This window comes from Cryptomeria japonica, chromosome 2 (genome assembly GCF_030272615.1).
Source record: "Cryptomeria japonica chromosome 2, Sugi_1.0, whole genome shotgun sequence".
NCBI classification, from domain to species: Eukaryota; Viridiplantae; Streptophyta; class Pinopsida; order Cupressales; family Cupressaceae; genus Cryptomeria; species Cryptomeria japonica.
This window is the reverse complement of record NC_081406.1, coordinates 286016006-286033845: the sequence shown is the minus strand read 5'-3', so window position 1 is coordinate 286033845 and position 17840 is coordinate 286016006. Positions and strand designations below refer to the sequence as shown.

The 17840-nt window shown below is 34.0% G+C and overlaps 1 protein-coding gene across 1 annotated transcript; it reads left to right on the top strand.

Annotated features, from left to right (window-relative positions):
* Positions 1-228: 228 nt before the first annotated feature.
* Positions 229-1215, top strand: LOC131859974 (AT-hook motif nuclear-localized protein 20-like). Its single transcript, XM_059214294.1, has 2 exons — positions 229-425; positions 833-1215. Exons 1-2 carry the CDS (start codon positions 229-231, stop codon positions 1194-1196), a joined length of 561 nt encoding a protein of 186 aa, XP_059070277.1. The 3' UTR covers positions 1197-1215.
* Positions 1216-17840: the final 16625 nt, after the last annotated feature.

The window sequence follows — 17840 nt, the reverse complement described above, 5'->3', positions numbered from 1 at the left end:
AAAGAAGCGATTCCCAGGCGATAAAGAAGGAAGCCCCCTCGCCTCGCGAAGTGGGGCGGAGCTTCTAAAAATCTGTTCCTCCGCTTTGCCTGGCTTCTACCTCAATCCCCGCCGCATTTAACGCAGGCAGTGATAAGCAGCACGATTATAAATATCACATATTGCAGGCAAGATAACCACATCACAAAAAAGAAATTGAGGTATCTAATATGGCTGAAACATGGGCTAATGCATCATTCTTCTTCACAGCTTCCCCAGAGTGTCGAGGCACCCCCCATGGATGAGACAGTCCCGGATGATGCTGCAGATACAATTACAATTACACGGACTATATTGGAGGTCCCAAGGAGGCCCCGGGGACGGCCTCCTGGCTCAAAAAATAAACCCAAGCGGTTAAAAATTGTATCTAATATGGCTGAAAATTGGGCTAATGGATCTAGGTTGGAAGCTCCTGCAAATGAGCTCACCACCAATGAACAAGGAGCAGCAGCTGCGTCTGATCTAGGTTACATACCTCAGAGTGAGGAGGCACCCCCCACGGATGATTCACAGCTTCATGATGCTGCAGAAATGCTGGTAAAAATTGCTGCCGCACCGTCCATGGATGATTCTTCTTCACAGTTTCCCCAGAGTGACGAGGCACCCCCCATGGATGAGACAGTCCCGGATGATGCTGCAGATACAATTACAATTACCGTGACTATATTGGAGGTCCCAAGGAGGCCCCGGGGACGGCCTCCTGGCTCAAAAAATAAACCCAAGCGGTTAAAAATTGTTGCAGCTACCTCGGATGATTCTTCTTCACAACTTCAAGGAGCCCTCCTGAGAATTCCCTGCGGTCGCTCGTCTTGGAGGTCGCCGGGGGCTGCGATGTGGCCCAAAGCATTGCCAACTTTGCTCGTAGAAGACAGATCTGGGTGTGGGTTCTGAGCGGCAACGGAATTGTGACCAATGTGACACTCCGGGAGCCAACAAACCCTAGAGCGGGCGTTACTGTTAAAGGAATGTATCAGATTCAGTATTTGTCGGGGATGTTTTCGCCGGGAGCTTCTTCCTCTGGCTGTGGGCTCACCGTACTCTTGGTCGGTATGCAAGGGCAGGTTGTAGGAGGTAGCATCATCGGGCCTCTTATTGCAGCCGGACCTGTTATTATCAATGCGGCTTTCTTTATCGACGCTCCGCAGCAGACAACATGATTCCAAAGAGTAGCTCAAGACTATGATGCCAAACAAGTGCGACCTATTGCTTCGAATTCATCGTAGGAACGAATTACTACCATACCAATTCACTACTTCTATTTAAATGCTTCAGATTAGCAGAGTTGAATTCAAGAAGAAAAGCTATTCTGCAATTTTATTATCAGATTTATTTATTTTCATTTGCTAAAATAAATTATGAGAATGTTCCTTGTAAACATAGGACCTTTAGTATGTATGGAAAAGGATTTTGATTTTTTTCAATGTTCTTTTTTGGATTGAATTCCTAGAGTTTTCTTTCCCTTGTTTAGCTTTTCTAATGATAAATCTTATTTATTTTGTGTGGTAGGATGGATCTATGTGGAAGATGATTTTTTAAAATATATTAAACATTCTATTAACATTAAAATTAATAATAACCATTATGAACAATTGTTTTTCTATATCACCCTTGCTAATATATATTTCTCATCTAAATCTATCAATCACAAAGTTATAGATTAGCAACATATTGCTAATAAGATTGAATTTGGTTTGCCATCATAATATAAATGTAATGTAACTAATAAATAAACAAATTTTCACATTAATAATACTTCCACTAACCAAATCACAACCTCAAATCTTGGTTGATCCTAAAGTCAATCCTATGGAGACTATATTTCTACCTCAACTAACTTAAGACAATAAATATGACCCAATTCCATGGTATCATTACTATTATCCAAGTCCATGATATGCTAAATTTCTTTCAGCTTGTCCTCAAGGCCCTTTTTCCTATGAAAGATGTTCCTAAAAGAAATTTTGTTCTAGCTTTTAACTTCCTAGTTAAGGAAATCAATTTTTCAAACCATGTGGAACAATGGTGTGCCATTAAAAGAGGTGTTCCACGATTATTATTTCATTTCTAAATTGATAAGGGTGTTTTCTAGAGTTGTCATCCCAAGAAAATAGAATTTCATTATGGTTAGAGTCCCTCGTTTGGAGAGCCTTCAAAGAAAGGTTATCATAGATATCCCAGCTATTGAAAATCAGAAACCGATCCAACTTGACTTGGATTAGATGATTACCTTGGCATCTATTAAACCATGTATACATAGATCCTTCAAGGTTGACATCATCCAAACTTGTTGCAATAATAAAGTCATCTATCCCTTTACGTTTCTTAGAATTGAATAGAGGAGTTATAAATTTATCCAGATATCTTGAGGCCTGTTATTAATAAGATTAGCTAGGGAGTTCCAAAGCTCAGTTATTGTAGATTTAACATTAGGGGCATATATATTTAACATATTTCACTCTTGATTAGTGATAATATCTTTCATATGAATAGAAAAACTATTCTTTGAAACATGATTAGTGCTTCCAGTAAATCTAGCAGGATTCCATTAGGTTGTCAATCCTCTAGAACCACCTTCAGCATCACTTATTGAAAATTCACCAGTAGGCCAAATTGATTTAACCATATTCATGAAAGAATATTTCTTGATTTGTATTTCTTGAAGTAATAGAATATTAACTTTATACTCCAACAAAGTGCATTTTTAAATATGATGCTTGATGGGCTATCCAACCCCTTAATATTACAAGAAAGGATCTTCATGCAGACAACATAGAAACACTGCTCTACCTAGAGTAGCAATGGGATCCCAACTAGGACACCCCATCTTATCTATTTTTCCTTTTGTATTTTGAGAGGCCATCCAAAGTTCTTTGCCTTCTATTTGTTATTTCCTTGTTTGCATCCATGTTCCTTGTTTCTATTTGTGAGGGATTCCCTAGTTTCTCTTTAGCACCAACATCTAGTTTCTTTTTCTTTTTAGGTTTTCGGGCAACTTAAGTCCATTCAACATTTGAATCCTCTTCATCCAAAATAGAGGAGTAGAATCAACCCCAGAAGCACAAAATTTTCCGTGAAGCTTTTAATCCCCACCATTTGATTTATCTTACTCTCCTGAATAAAATTTATATCTATTGAATAAAGAGAGGCTTTAGGCAAGACATTCTACAACAACACCTTAGGGATGTTTTCCTTACCTACTTCTAACATATCTTGTTTCTTTTGTTCCAACATGCCTTTCTTTGATTTTTTTTGTATTTACAAGAACGTTTTCCTTTATGACTTAGTTTCCTGATGAATCATACAAATCAACCACCTCCTCATTTGGTTCAAATTACTAACCTATAGTTTTGGATTATTTACAAACATCTCCTAGGGGGTCTGCAACTTACTTCCACCAATAGGAAATAATACATCAATTTATTTCTCCCATTAATAGGAAAACCAACACAAGAACCACATTTGTGTGTAACATCTCTTTGATGAACTTCATTCTCTTTCTATATCTTTTCATTCAATACTTCAACTCTAGCCATATTTCCATTATCAATTTGAGGAGCACTATCATCCGTCAAAGGGGGAGTTTTCTTAGGGAACTAGACTCTACAATATAATCTTAGGTGACCATATTTCCTACAATTTGAGCAGAAGGATCAAGCTTCTCATATTCAATAATCTCAAGAAAACAACCCATCATTGATTTCAATGAAATCTAGTTAGGAAGAATCATATTAACCAACACATTAACACATATTCGACCAAAGGGTAGCCTTGATTTTTGTTGTGTGATTCTATCCATTGCTAAGAGATGCCAAGAATAGTTAGTAATAACCCCTAAAACCCCAAAATTCTAGTACTCTAATGACAGAGTAAGGAGGGGCTATAGAACCCAGATCCATAGTAGGATTAAAGTTGAGTTTCTATTTGCATTGAAACAAAAAGTTACAAGAACTCCCAAAAGACCATGGGCCTACAATTATGACTTTTGTCAGATCTTCTTTAAGAACAAAAATAAAAGGAATAGACCATGAGTCATAGAATATAGTCTATGCTAGCATTTAATGGCCAAGCAAAATCAACCCACTTCCTAACTTGGTTAATACTAGGATAGAAAGAAAGGAAATTATCGACTAACGGTAGCCACGTCTCAACAATAACAACATTCAAATTTTTGTTAGGGCTAGCCACTTCAAACCCCTGAACCTTGCATGAAGGTTCAAGCATATCCAAATTAATAACTACACCCATTTTATTATAACTTCTTTCAACAAAGGAGACAGGCTCCTCTTTGGAAAACAATGAATTTAGGGAGTACAGTGAAGAGAACAAAGCTAACCCTTGAATATTGCTATTAGAAACACTTTTACCCTTTCGATGAATATCACTATTTGGGGAGGCCTGTAGCCCTGCTCCCCCTTGAAAAAACCATCAGAGAATAGAAACCAATAAGAAATAGACCACGGGAATAATCTTAAACCCTAGAAACCATGGACAAATTGTTATTTTATATGTTCCAATGTTGCATACTAATATTAATTTTTGATTAAGATAAAATGGGTTTTACAGGGCCCCAAAGCCCAAATCAAAAAATAGAATAATTAACATGTAGCAAACCAGAGAAGAACCAACAACCAAATGGAAATAGAAACTAGGGAGACACCCACAGAGCCCGACAAAATAGACAAATAAACCTAAGAAAAACTACCAAAAAACTAACGAAGAGCTTCTATAAGATGAGAATTTTTCTGAATTATACTTTTGTTTAATTATTTGAGCACCTCCATGATGAACGTCATGGAACTTTTCTGCCACCTCCTGCTCCTAGTCCTTGTAGAAGGTCCAGTAGACACCTGTACTTCCACCCCCTATGGATGTACCTAATGAATATAAGTCATTCCTTAATAAGTTATGATGTTTTTGTCCAAGACATATGTATAATAATTATAGTCTTTGAATTTTATGTGCTAGATCCAATGCAATAAACTATACCTTGACATAAAATAAATGTGAGCTATAATCTCTTGAACTTTATTTGCTAGATAATGCAAATGTACATCTAATAAATATAAAATATTCCATTATTGTGATTTTTCAAATTAAGATATAAATAACAATTCGACTTCAAAACTTAACACATTATTTCAAAAAAAAAATTTGTGCCAATGCAAAGAATAGAAAGAAATAAACTTGTAATAATTAGCCCTTTATTGTTTATATTTTGGATGACTTTTACTGAATTGTACAAAAATCCCCTAATTGTAAGTTCCCAAAATTAAGATATAAGTGATAATTATACTTCAAAACCTTAACAAGTTGATGCAAACAGAGACCCCCTATCCCCTAATTGCACAAAATTAAGATACAAGTCACAATTATACTTCAAAACCTTAACAAGTTGATGCAAATAAAGATCCTTTGACTATTAGTGGTTTGGATAACTTGTATAGACATCCTCTTGCTATAAGTTGCCAAAATTAAGATATAAGTGACCATTGTAGTTTAAAACCTTTAGAAGTTGATCAAAATAAACCTTAGTGCTAGTATAAAGAATAGAAAGAAATAATGCTATAATAATTATCTCTTGATTGGATAACTTGTAATAACTTGCACAGACATTCTTGATTGTAGGTTCCTAAAATTAAGATATAAGAGACAATTATACTTCAAAACCTTGACAAGTTGATCAAAATAAAGTTTAATGTTAGTGTAAAGAGTAGAGATTAACAATTATACTTAAAAACCTTCACAAAAAGGGCCTTGAACCCTCACAAAAAAATAAAATTAGACAGAAACAACACAACTACTTGCATTAGATAGCCAAACAACCAGAAAACCAAAAACATCTCTCAAAAGTAATAAAAAACTAGCATACCCAAACAACTAAACATAATAAACCTATCCTCCTTCCTTCTATCCATCATATAACTACTCGTATATAATTGAAAAAGAGTCTATAGAAATATAAAAATACTTAATCGAAATATTAAACCATAACATAAGACACACATGCCTATTAATATAAAACTCCATAGTAAAACTAAAACTATTAGCTTTCGAAATTAACACATACCAAAAAGGGCACCAACTTAGCAACATCCTAGTCATCCTTGATAAGGTTTCAATCTCACACGCCAATATATCTTTCGTATGTTCCTCCTCTTGATAGTTGTCATTCTTCCATCAACCTTCCCCTTGATTGTTAATGGTTTGGATATCTTGTAATAACTTGTACAACATCCCCTAATTGTAAGTTCCTGATATTAAGATATAAGTGACAATTATAATTTAAAACTTGAGCAAATTGATCAAAATAAAGCTCAATGCCACTATAAAGAATAAGAATAAATAAATTTCACATCCAAAACACACCTCAAAAAAATTTATTTACGTTTAAACATTAAATTTCTTAAAATTTTTTATTAATATAAACTATTTCCAAATTTTCTTTATATAATATATTAAATTTTAATTTTTTATATTATATTATATTAAATTTTTCATTTTTTTTGGGGGGGGGGGATAAAAATAAGTGTAAAGATGTAATATATTTAATATATTTAAATCATATAAAATCAATACTTTAAATTTATTTAATGTAATGACATAAATAATAATTAATATATTAGATTATTTATATATTTTTTCCAACTTGAATTTATTACTTTACCAATGGAATTTGATGGGATGGGTGGTGCCTCTGGAACTTACAATAAAAGAAGTGTAAAGAAGCGATTCTCATGAGATCAAGTAGGAAGCTCCCTAGCCTTGTCCTAGGTGTTGGAAATAAGCCACACCTGGATTGACAATGGATTGTTCCAAGAGGGGCCAGTAGCTCAGTGGTAGAGAACTCCAGCAATGTATGGAAACTCTTGGGTTCGAGTCCTAGCTGGTCCATGTCTCAACATGGTATCAGAGCCAGGTCCAGGCTAGGAACCCTAAGCATATGAGAAGTATGGCTTAAAGGGGGGTGTTGGTGTTGGAAATAAGCCACACGCGGGCTCACAATGGATTGGTCGAAGAGGGGCCAGTAGATTAGTGGTAGAGCACTCCAGCAGCGTATGGAAGGTCCTAGGTTCAAGTCCTAGCTAGTCCGTGTCTCAACATGCAACAACAACAAGAGTTGTAGTCCTTTGAGTTTACTTTCTAAACTACGATTTTTTTTTTGAAAATGGTGGAGATTAAAGGTTCCAAAAAGGGGGAGCACAAAAAATGGTGTTGTTTTTTTAGAGAAAGATAACATAGCACTTGGTGTGCTCACCCTAAAATGTCAACTTTTTTTTGGAATTTTAAAAATCACTCTAGTGAGAAATTACCTAACACAATGTAGTTTCACATCTCTGTCTTCTTATTCTATTTCTTTTATTTATTTCATTGCATCGACTTAATTATCATTAAGGCTACGCGGCCTAGTAAAGGTAGCAATCTTATGGTAGTAGCATGAGAAGATTTCTTTAGTACCTAGAAATGTTGTTTGAATCTTATTTCAGTTCTATTTAATGTTTTGAGATTGCATATGTATTTCCAGAAACTTGAGAGTTTAGCATAAAAAAAAAAGTAAAAAAAAAGATTTATGAATTTGGTTCAGTGAGTTATTTATATTGTTTTAATAAGTTTGTTGTGATTTACAATCGTCTAATTAATCAATAATTCTAGAGTGTCTGTAGTTAGTGTGTTTCACTTAAGGAATTTCTTTGTTATATTTTTTTTTAATCTAAATAAATTATTACATCAATTTGTTTTTCAATAAGGTATTCTATTAAATGGATTATATATATATATAGAATTAGGAGATCAATAAAATTTAAGTAGTGCTTGAGCTAACATATTATCAAATTTATTTATTTTTCATTTGCGAAAATAAATTATGAGGATGTTACTTGTAAACATAGGACCTTTAGTATGTATGAAAAAGGATTTTTTTTTATAATGTTTTTTTCGTGCAATGAATTTCTAGAGTTTTCTTTGCCTTGTTGAACTTTTTTAAAGAGTTAGCCTCGTACATTCGTAAAGTCCTCTTTTCTTCAATTTGACAAATCTTATTTATTGTATCTCCAAAGATGGGTCAATGTGGAAAATGATTTCTAAAAATATATTAAGCATTCCATTAGCATTAAACTTAATAATAATCATCATGAACAATTATTTTTCTATATCAACCTTCCTAATTTATATTTCTTATCTAAATCTATCAATCAGAAAGCTATAAATTAGCTACTCATTGCCAAAGATATGTTAATTTATGATATTCTTACTAAATTATCTTCTAAGAATGGTACTTAAATAATATTGAATATGGTTTGCCATAATAATATTGATGTAATGCAACTAGTAAATGAATAAATTTTCACATTAATAATACTTCCACTAACCAAACCGCAACCTCAAATCTTGGCTGATCCTAAACTCAATCCTATGGACACTACATTTCTACCTCAACTAACTTAAGACAACAAATATAATCCAATTTCATGGGATCATTACCATTATCCAATTCCATGATATCCTAAATCTCTTTCATCTTGTCCTCAAGACCCTTTTTCCTATAAAAATGCTCCTAAAGGAAATTTTGTTCTATCCTTTAACTTCCTATTTAAGGAAATTAAGTTTTTAAACCATGTGGAACAATGGTGTGCCATTAAATGGGATCTTCCACCATTATTATTTCATTTATAAAGGGATAAGGGTGTTTTCTAGAGTTATCATTCCAAGAAAATAGACTTTCATTATGATCAAAGTCCCTCATTTGGAGAGCCTTCAAAGAAAGGTTATCATAGATATCCCAAATATTGAAAATAAAAAACCGATCCAACTTGATTTGGATTAGATGATTATCTTGGCATCTATTAGACCATGTATACATAGATCCTTCAAGGTTGACATCTTCTAAACTCATAGCAATAATAAAATCATCTATCTCTTTAAGTTTCTTAGAATTGAACATAGGAGTGTTAAAGTTACCCCAAAGCATCCAAATATCTTGAGGCCATTTATTAGAAAGATTAGGTAATGAGTTCCAAAGCTCCGCTCTTATAGATTTAACATTAGGGACATATATACTAAACATATTCCACTCTTGATTAGTGATAAGATTTTTCATATGAATAGAAAAAATATTATTTGAAACATGATTAGTATTTCCAATAAACCTAGCAGGATTCCATAAGGTTGTCAAACCTCTAGAACCACCTTCAAATCACTTATTGAAAATTCAACAGTAGGCCAAATTGATTTAACTATATTCATGAAATAAACTGTCTTAATTTGTATTTGTTGAAGTAACAGAATATCAACTTTATGCTCCAACAAAGTGCATTTTTAAATATGATGCTTGATGGGCTATCGAACCCCCTAATATTTCAAGAAGGGATCTTCATGGAGATAACATAGCAACAATGCTCTACCTAGAGCACAAATGGGATCCCAACTAATACACCCCAGCTTATCTATTTTTCCTTTTGTGTTTTGAGAGGCCTTCCAAAGTTCTTTTCTTTCTATTTGTTATTTCATTTTGTGTCTCCATGTTCCTTATTTCTATTTGTGAAGGATGCCCTGGTTTCTCTTTAGCACTAACATCTGGTTTCTTTTTATTTTTATGTTATTAGGAAAAAGTAAGTCCATTCAACCTTTGAATCCTCTTCATCGAAAACATATTTTTGTTCAATCTGAGGGGGAGTAGAATCAAACCCCAAAAGCACTAGATTTTCCTTAAGGCTTTTAATCCCCACCGTTTGATTTATCTTACTCTTCTGACATAAATCACTATCTTTTGAATAAAGAGAGGTTTTAGGTAGGACATTATACAACAACTTCTTAGGGATGTTTTCCTTTCCCACTTCTAACATATACTATTTCTTTTATTCCAACATCCCTTTCTCTAATTTTTTAGTATTTACATGAATATTTGCCTTTATGACTTACTTTCCCAATGAATCATACAAATCAACCACCTCCTCATTTGGTTCAAATTACTAGCATGTAGTTTTGGATTATTTTCAAACATTTCCTAATGGATTTGCAACTTACTCCCACCAATAGGAAATTATACATCAATTTATTTCTCCCGTTAATAGAAAAACCAACACCAGAACCACATTTGGGAGTAACATCTCTTTGATGAACTTCATTCTATTTCTATAAATTTTTATTCAATACTTCATCTCTATCCATATTCCCATTATCAATTTAAGGAGGACCATCATCCTTCAAAGGGGGATTTTTCTTGGGGCACTAGACTTTACAATATAATCTTAGGTGACCATATTTCCTAGAGTTTGAGTAGAAGGCTTGAGCTTCTCATATTAAATGATCTCAAGCCAACAACCCATTCTTGATTTCAATGAGATCTAGTTAGGAAGAACCATATTAACCAACACATTAACACATATTCTATTAAATAGCAGCCTTGATTTTTGTTGTGTGATTCTATCCATTGCTAAGAGATGACAAAAATTGCTAAAAATACCCCCTAAAACCCAAAAATTATAGCAATCTAATGAGAGAGAAAGGAGGGGCTATAGAAACCAGATACATAGTAGGTTTAAAGCCAAGTTTCAATTTGCATTGAGACAAAAAGTTATGAGAACTCCCAAAAGACCACGGGCCTTAAATTATGACTTTTGTCAAATCTTATTTAAAAAAAATCTAAAAAGGAATAGAGCATGAGCCATAGATGATATCGTATGCTAGCATTTAATGGCCAAGCATAGTCAACCCACTTCCTAACTTGGTTAATACTAGGATAGAAAGCAAGGAACTTATCGACTAATGATAGCTACATCTCAGCAATGACAACAATCAATGTTTTGTTAGGGATAGCCATTTCAAACCCCTGAACCTTGTAGGAAGGTTGAAGCATATTCAAATAAACAACTGCACCCATTATGACTTCTTCCAACAAAGCAGATAGGCTCCTCCTTGGAAAACAATGAATCCAGGGAGTACAGTGAAGAGGACAATGCTAGCCCTTGATTATTGCTATTATAAACACTTTTACCCTTTCAATGAATATTATCTCTATATGGGGAGGCCTATAACCCCCCTCCCCCCTGAAAAAAACCATCATAGAATAGAAACCAATAAGCGATAAACCACGAGAAGAACCCTAAACCCTAGCAATCATATACAAAATGTTCAGTTATATGTTCCAATGTTGCATACTCATATTAATTTTTAATTAAGATAAAATGGGTTTTACAGAGACCTGAAACCCAAATCCAAAAATAGAATAATTAACAAGTAGCAAAACAGAGAAGAACCAATAGCCAAATGGCAATAGAAACAAGGGATACACCCCACAGATCTTGATAAAATAGATAGAGAAACCTGAGAAAAACTACCAAAAAACTAACCAAGAGCTTCCATAAGCTCAAAAAAAATTTGAATTATACTTTTGTTTATTTCTTTGAGCTCCTCCATGATGAACGTCACAAAACTTTTCTCCTCGCTCCTGCTCCTAGTCCTGGTAGAAGGTTCACTAGACACTTGCACTTCCACCCCCTATGGATTTATATCCAGATTTTTCTTTTTAGACTTGGCAATTGCTGGCGACATACTGCTAAGAAGTTGGGCATTCTGAACAATAATTTTCTGATTCACATTTTGAGGCCTTCAACACAGTTGTTCATAGCCTCTTTAATAATCTCCACCAGACCTCTAATATTTCCCTTTAGTTCATCCATACCCTTCTCTAGATTTTTTATTCTAGCTTCATGCTCTATTTTCATGACCTTCACATCTTGAGTTAATTTCTGAGTTATTTTTAGGAACTTGTGAGTTTTATCTAGCAATGAGTTCTTAGTAAAGGTGTTGATAATATATTTTATGCCATGTTTGATGAAAATGATTTTGCTAATCACCCAGTGGAAGAGCTTATCCTGAATAGTGGTCGAGTTAGCCAAAACCACATCAATATCCACCACATCTTTTTGTCTCCACCGCTTTCCCCACCTTTTTCTTTTTAGATCTATTATGGCCCAACACTTGGGATTTGGAAAGAGGGGTTTTAAAAATTTTAGAAACAAGTTTGGGGTGGTATTTACTATTTCTGTTATTGTTAGTGATAGGAGTGGCCTTCTTGGGGGTCCCTCTTCCACCAAGGGTGAATGTACATACTCATATTAATTACAAAAGACATACACATAAAAATTATATCAATATATAACACTATTAATGAAATAATTTTGAGATAATATTGAATCATCAATCTATGTAGAGTAAATAGGAGCACCAAGATAACATAAATTTAAATAAACTAATACATAAATCATAGCATAAGATTTTAAAATATAAATTTACATTGAAAGATTTGTATTTCACCTGTTAATATAGGCATAAATATAAGTATAATAGTAAAAAAAATTAATGTATATTTTAATTGTTAAAAGGGTATGTAAACTAATAAGGCCAATTGGAGTAACAAAATAATATTAGTTAATTAATCATAGGTATAACAAGAAATTATTTGGAGTAATAAGTAAGATAATTCACCTCAAATTTTACAAAATATTTAAAGAAATGGGTATTAGAAGAATGCATGTGTATGTACCTAATGAATATATGTCATTCCTTAATAAGTTATGATGTTTTTGTCCAAGACATATGTATAATAATTATAGTCTTTGAATTTTATGTGCTAGATCCAATGCAATAAACTATACCTTGACATCAAATAAATGTGAGGTATAATCTCTTGAATTTTATTTGCTAGATAATGAAAATGTACATCTAATAAATATAAACTATTCCATGATTGTGATTTTTCAAATTAAGATATAAATAACAATTCTACTTCAAAACTTAACAAGTTATTTCAGAAAAAAAGTTGTGCCAATGCAAAGAATAGAAAGAAAGAAACTTGTATTAATTACCCCTTTATTGTTAATATTTTGGATGACTTTTAATAACTTCTACAAAAATCCCCTAATTGTAAGTTCCCAAAATTAAGATATAAGTGATAATTATACTTCAAAACCTTAACAAGTTGATGCAAACAGAGACCCCCTATCCCCTGATAGCACAAAATTAAGATACAAGTGACAATTATACTTCAAAACCTTAACAAGTTTGATGCACATAAAAATCCTTTGATTGTTAGTGGTTTGGATAACTTGTATATACATCCTCTCACTATGAGTTTTCAAAATTAAGATATAAGTGACCATTGTAGTTTAAAACCTTAAGAAGTTGATCAGAATAAAGCTCAGTGCTAATGTAAAGAATAGAAAGAAATAATGATATAATAATTATCTCTTGATTGGATAAATTGTAATAACTTGAACTAACATTCATGATTGTAAGGATCCATGTGAGATGGATCGAGCCAAGACTACAACTTCTATTAAGTTGACCACATCTTAAAACTAGACAAACCCAACAGGAAGCCGTCATATATAGTGATGCATCCAACTATTGTTCTTATACTTCGTCTGGATGTTTAAGAGTGGTTTCAGATCTTTGGGAGTTATGATGTAGATTCTATGTTTTTGAGTATTCATATATAAATTTGAGATAGACAAATTTTAGTAATTAGCATACTCGTATCAACATTATATCTCTGGTCTCTTCCCTGGATTCCCCCTCTCTCTTTATTTACCCCTACCTCTCTCTCTCTCTCTTAGGTCTCTCCCTCTCCACTTCCTTCCCTCTCTTAGGTGTCTCTCCCTCTCTTTCCGATTTCCCTCACCCTCTCTCTCTTTTATCTATCCCTATCCTCCCGTCTTTCACTTGAGCTGTATCTTTTTCTTCCTCTCTCAAGTATATCTATCTCTCACTCTCTTCCCCTCTCTTAGGTATCTCTCTCTCCCATTCTATCCCTCTAACTCTCCCTCCCTTTCTCTTCCTCTCTCAAGTCTTTCTTTTCCTCTATCTCTCTTTCTCTCTCTCTCTCTCCCTCTCTCTTTCTCTTTCTCTCAAGTCTCTCTCCTCTTGATCAAGTCTTTTTCTCTCAACCTTTATCTATCTCTCTCTCTCTCTCCTCCTATCTTAGGTGTCTGTCTCTCCCATTATTTCTCTCTCTTTCCCTCTAAATATTTTTGCCTCTTTTAGTCTTGTTCCCTCTCTCTCTATCTATCTCTCTAACTCTCTTTCTCCCCCCTTCTTTCTCTCTTTACTCTCTCTCCCTCTCTGTCTCTATCTCTCTATATCACTCTCCTCCTCTCTAAAGTGTATTTCTCTCCCATTCTCTACCTCTCTCCCTTCCCCTCCCTTTCTATTTTTCACTGAAGTCTCTCTCTCTCTCTCTCTCTCTCTCTCTCTCTCTCTCTCTCTCTCTCTCTCTCTCTCTCTCTCTCTCTCTCTCTCTCTCTAACTCTATCCATCTCTCTTTCTCTCACATTCTTTATCTCTTAATTCTCTCCCTCTCGGCCTCTATCTCTATATCTCACTCTCCTCCTCTCTCGGATGTATCTCTCCCTCTCTCCTCCCCCTCCCTCTCTCCCTTTCTTATTATCTTTGTTTCTCACTCCATACCTCCCTCCCTCTCTCCCTCTCTTCACCTCTTTCCCTCTATAGTCTCTTGAACTATCCTTACATTCCTTCCTCCCTCTCACTCGGGATCTCTCTATCTATCATGGTCTCTTTCTCTCTCTCTCTCACCATCCCTCCCTCTACCTCTTGGGTATCTATCTCACCTTCCCCCCTCCACCTCTTACGTATCTCTCTCTCACAACACCTCCATCCACCTCCCAGGTCCCTCTCTCTCTCTCTCTCTCTCTCTCTCTCTCTCTCTCTCTCTCTCTCTCTCTCTCTCTCTCTCTCACACAACACCTCCATCCACCTCCCAGGTCCCTCTCTCTCTCTCTCTCTCTCTCTCTCTCTCTCTCTCTCTCTCTCTCTCTCTCTCTCTCTCTCTCTCTCTCCTCCCCTTTTTTATCTCTTAAGTGTACAATATGTTTGATCATATTTATAAATAATTATTTCTTGGGGAGATGTCTTATTTGATGAGCATTATACTATAATGGACTCTTCATCATAATTTTTTTCGTAACTTTCTATTCTTTCTACATCTCTTTAGGATTTCTTCTATTAAAGATGTGGATGTTTTCCCAATTCAACACCCAACACTTCTTACTCTGATTTCCAAGTGGCCCCATAGTATTTTTTATGTAGGCAGAGATTTGATAAGTGGTCCTTCGAATTTTGAGAGGTTGGGAAAGTGATTCTTTAAATTTGGTCATACTTGTTCATAAATTTCTAGGGTTTCTCTTTTGTGTCAATACCATTTATAACTTTTTAGATTTGGTAGGATTTCTTGAGTTTGATAAGGTTATTATAAATGACTATTCTTCACAAATGAAGAATACCACTTGGGATATTGTTCCTCTTTCTAAGGGAAGAATTTTTTTTTTGCTGCAATTGGATTTATTATAGAAAATATGTTTTAGATGCTTTTATTTATAAAAATAAGGCTTTCACTATTGCTAAGGGGATTCAATAGATCGAGGGTATTAATTATTTTGAAACCTTTTCTTTTGTTGCCAAGTTGGATTCTATTCACCCTGTCTTCTCACTTCCAACTTTACAAGGCTGGTCATTTTATAATATAGATGTGAAGAGTTCCTTCTTGCATGTTGGTCTTAATGAGGTGATATATATGGAGAAACCACATGGATTTATGCAAGACCTTTCACTTTTTTGTGTGAAGCATAATTAATTTTATGGTCTCAAACAATCCCCTAAGAGTTAGTTTGAAAATATGGGTTTTTTTGCAATCCTCTTATCTCTCACATCATCATTTTCATCTTGAATTTTATACTAAGAGACCATAAAGTAATTTTTAAATATTTGTGGTGTATGTAAATGATTTTATTATTCAAGGAAATTCACTTTCCTTGATCCAAAGTGCTCAATGATTATTAATGGATTAATTTAGTAAGATATTTCTTATCCTTCTACATATTTTCTTGATGTATATTTTATTTAATATTTGGATGTGATTCATGCTTGTCATTAGATATATCTTAGCTTGGTGATAGGAATTATGGTTTTGATCTTGCAAAATATGGTTAAGTAAATTTCTCTTTAAAATATTTTAATTATTTAGCATGTCTATTACAACTAGTAAGAGTTTGGTGACTTGTTTTATCTGTTGATTAATGCATTTACCTTGAATAATTGAAGAATAGTAAATAAAATTTTGTTATCATTATCGTATTTGGAGCTAGGAAACGTTTGAACTAAGATATCTTAGTGACTAATGAATCCTTTAGCGAGGAGATTATGTAGTTTCTAAATACTCTATAGGAAATATATAATTTTGTTGTGTTCAAAATAAGATTTATATTAATGTGTGTGTGCATCTTCGCCTTAAGCTTGTGACTTCTAGGAGTAGGTTGAGTTTTAGAAGGGAAGGATGTAGTACCCCTCCCTTACTCATCCTCTATGAGAGGATGTGATAAACACTTCTAGATTTGTGCATGTTCCCATATCTTTTGGCTCGTGCTTATATTGATAGTCTCTTTAACATTAGTGGGTTCGTTATGATTTTTATGGATGAAGTTGTACCATGGACTATTATGATGATCAAATTTATGTTTAGTGATCTAGATGCACTCATTACTCAAGTATGGATTATATTTCCTACAAGAATATGATTGCATCTTACTATTGCTAACCTCACTTCATGATTATATTGTATGAGTAGATGATATGGTTTTTGTGACTTCTTGTTATTGTACTCATGATAGAGATGATGTCATATCACTTGTAATTCCCCTCCTTGACCTAGTTGATGCAATACCCGTGATAGGTTCGCCAAGGCCATTGAAGGGTGTTCAGGATTTTGATTAGGAAGTTAGACATTATGGGGACTCATGTTATATGTTGGTTGCATGAATGATGATGTAGAGTTAACCCTTGAGCCGACTCCCATTGTATTTTAGTAGAATTGATCGGATCTTTATTTTGAGTGATAGGTATGATATATATGATTAGACATACATGATGCATAGAGGTTGTTCTGGTTTTCCATGTAGATCTTATTGATGATGGTAGACATACATTGCATGATTTCATGTTTCCTGATACTAATCAGTATGCTCATGTTTAGTTACGACTTTATGTCATTTAGATGTTAATATGATGATGATTGATTTCTATGTGTATTTATGTCAAAATTGATGCATAGACGAATAGTGTTAGAATTTCAATTTATCATGTACTTTGATAGATTTTACTAATTTTTCTTTATTATGTAATGGATATGCTAACCCTAGTGTGATCTACCTATGATGTGATGGTGCATATGCTATGTGTTTACATAATGGTTACTATGTGACTATCTCCATGGGGGAATCAACATCATGTCACTCATTACAAGAGAGATGCGTTGTTAATAAATTCCTCCACTTGTCTACTATGAATATGTATATATGTATGTATGCACGTACCATTTTGTGGTTGAAAGTTTGCAGGTACTTAGGCATTCATTCCTCTGGTGCAACCGGGTGTGAGCTCCCTTGGCTTGACAGGTGCGAGCATGCCTCTACCCAATGCAAAATATGTCATCGAAGGTGTTGTTGGTTCCCTAACCAAACTCTAGGTCTAGGTTTGTCGTTGAGTTATTGTCACCATTCTTGGCGAAATTTTCTATATTGTGATTTGTGAGTATATGGCATGGTGAGTTCGCTTATTTAGTCTATTGATTTATTTAATTTTGGCTATCGAATTATAGTGATTGATTAATTATTCAATTTATTTAATTTTAATCTATTAGTTATAATGATTTGGGATTTTATTAGTGACAGATGCTATTTTGATTTAATGAGTTTTCATGATTCTAATTATTGAATTGGTAGTTTATAGTTATT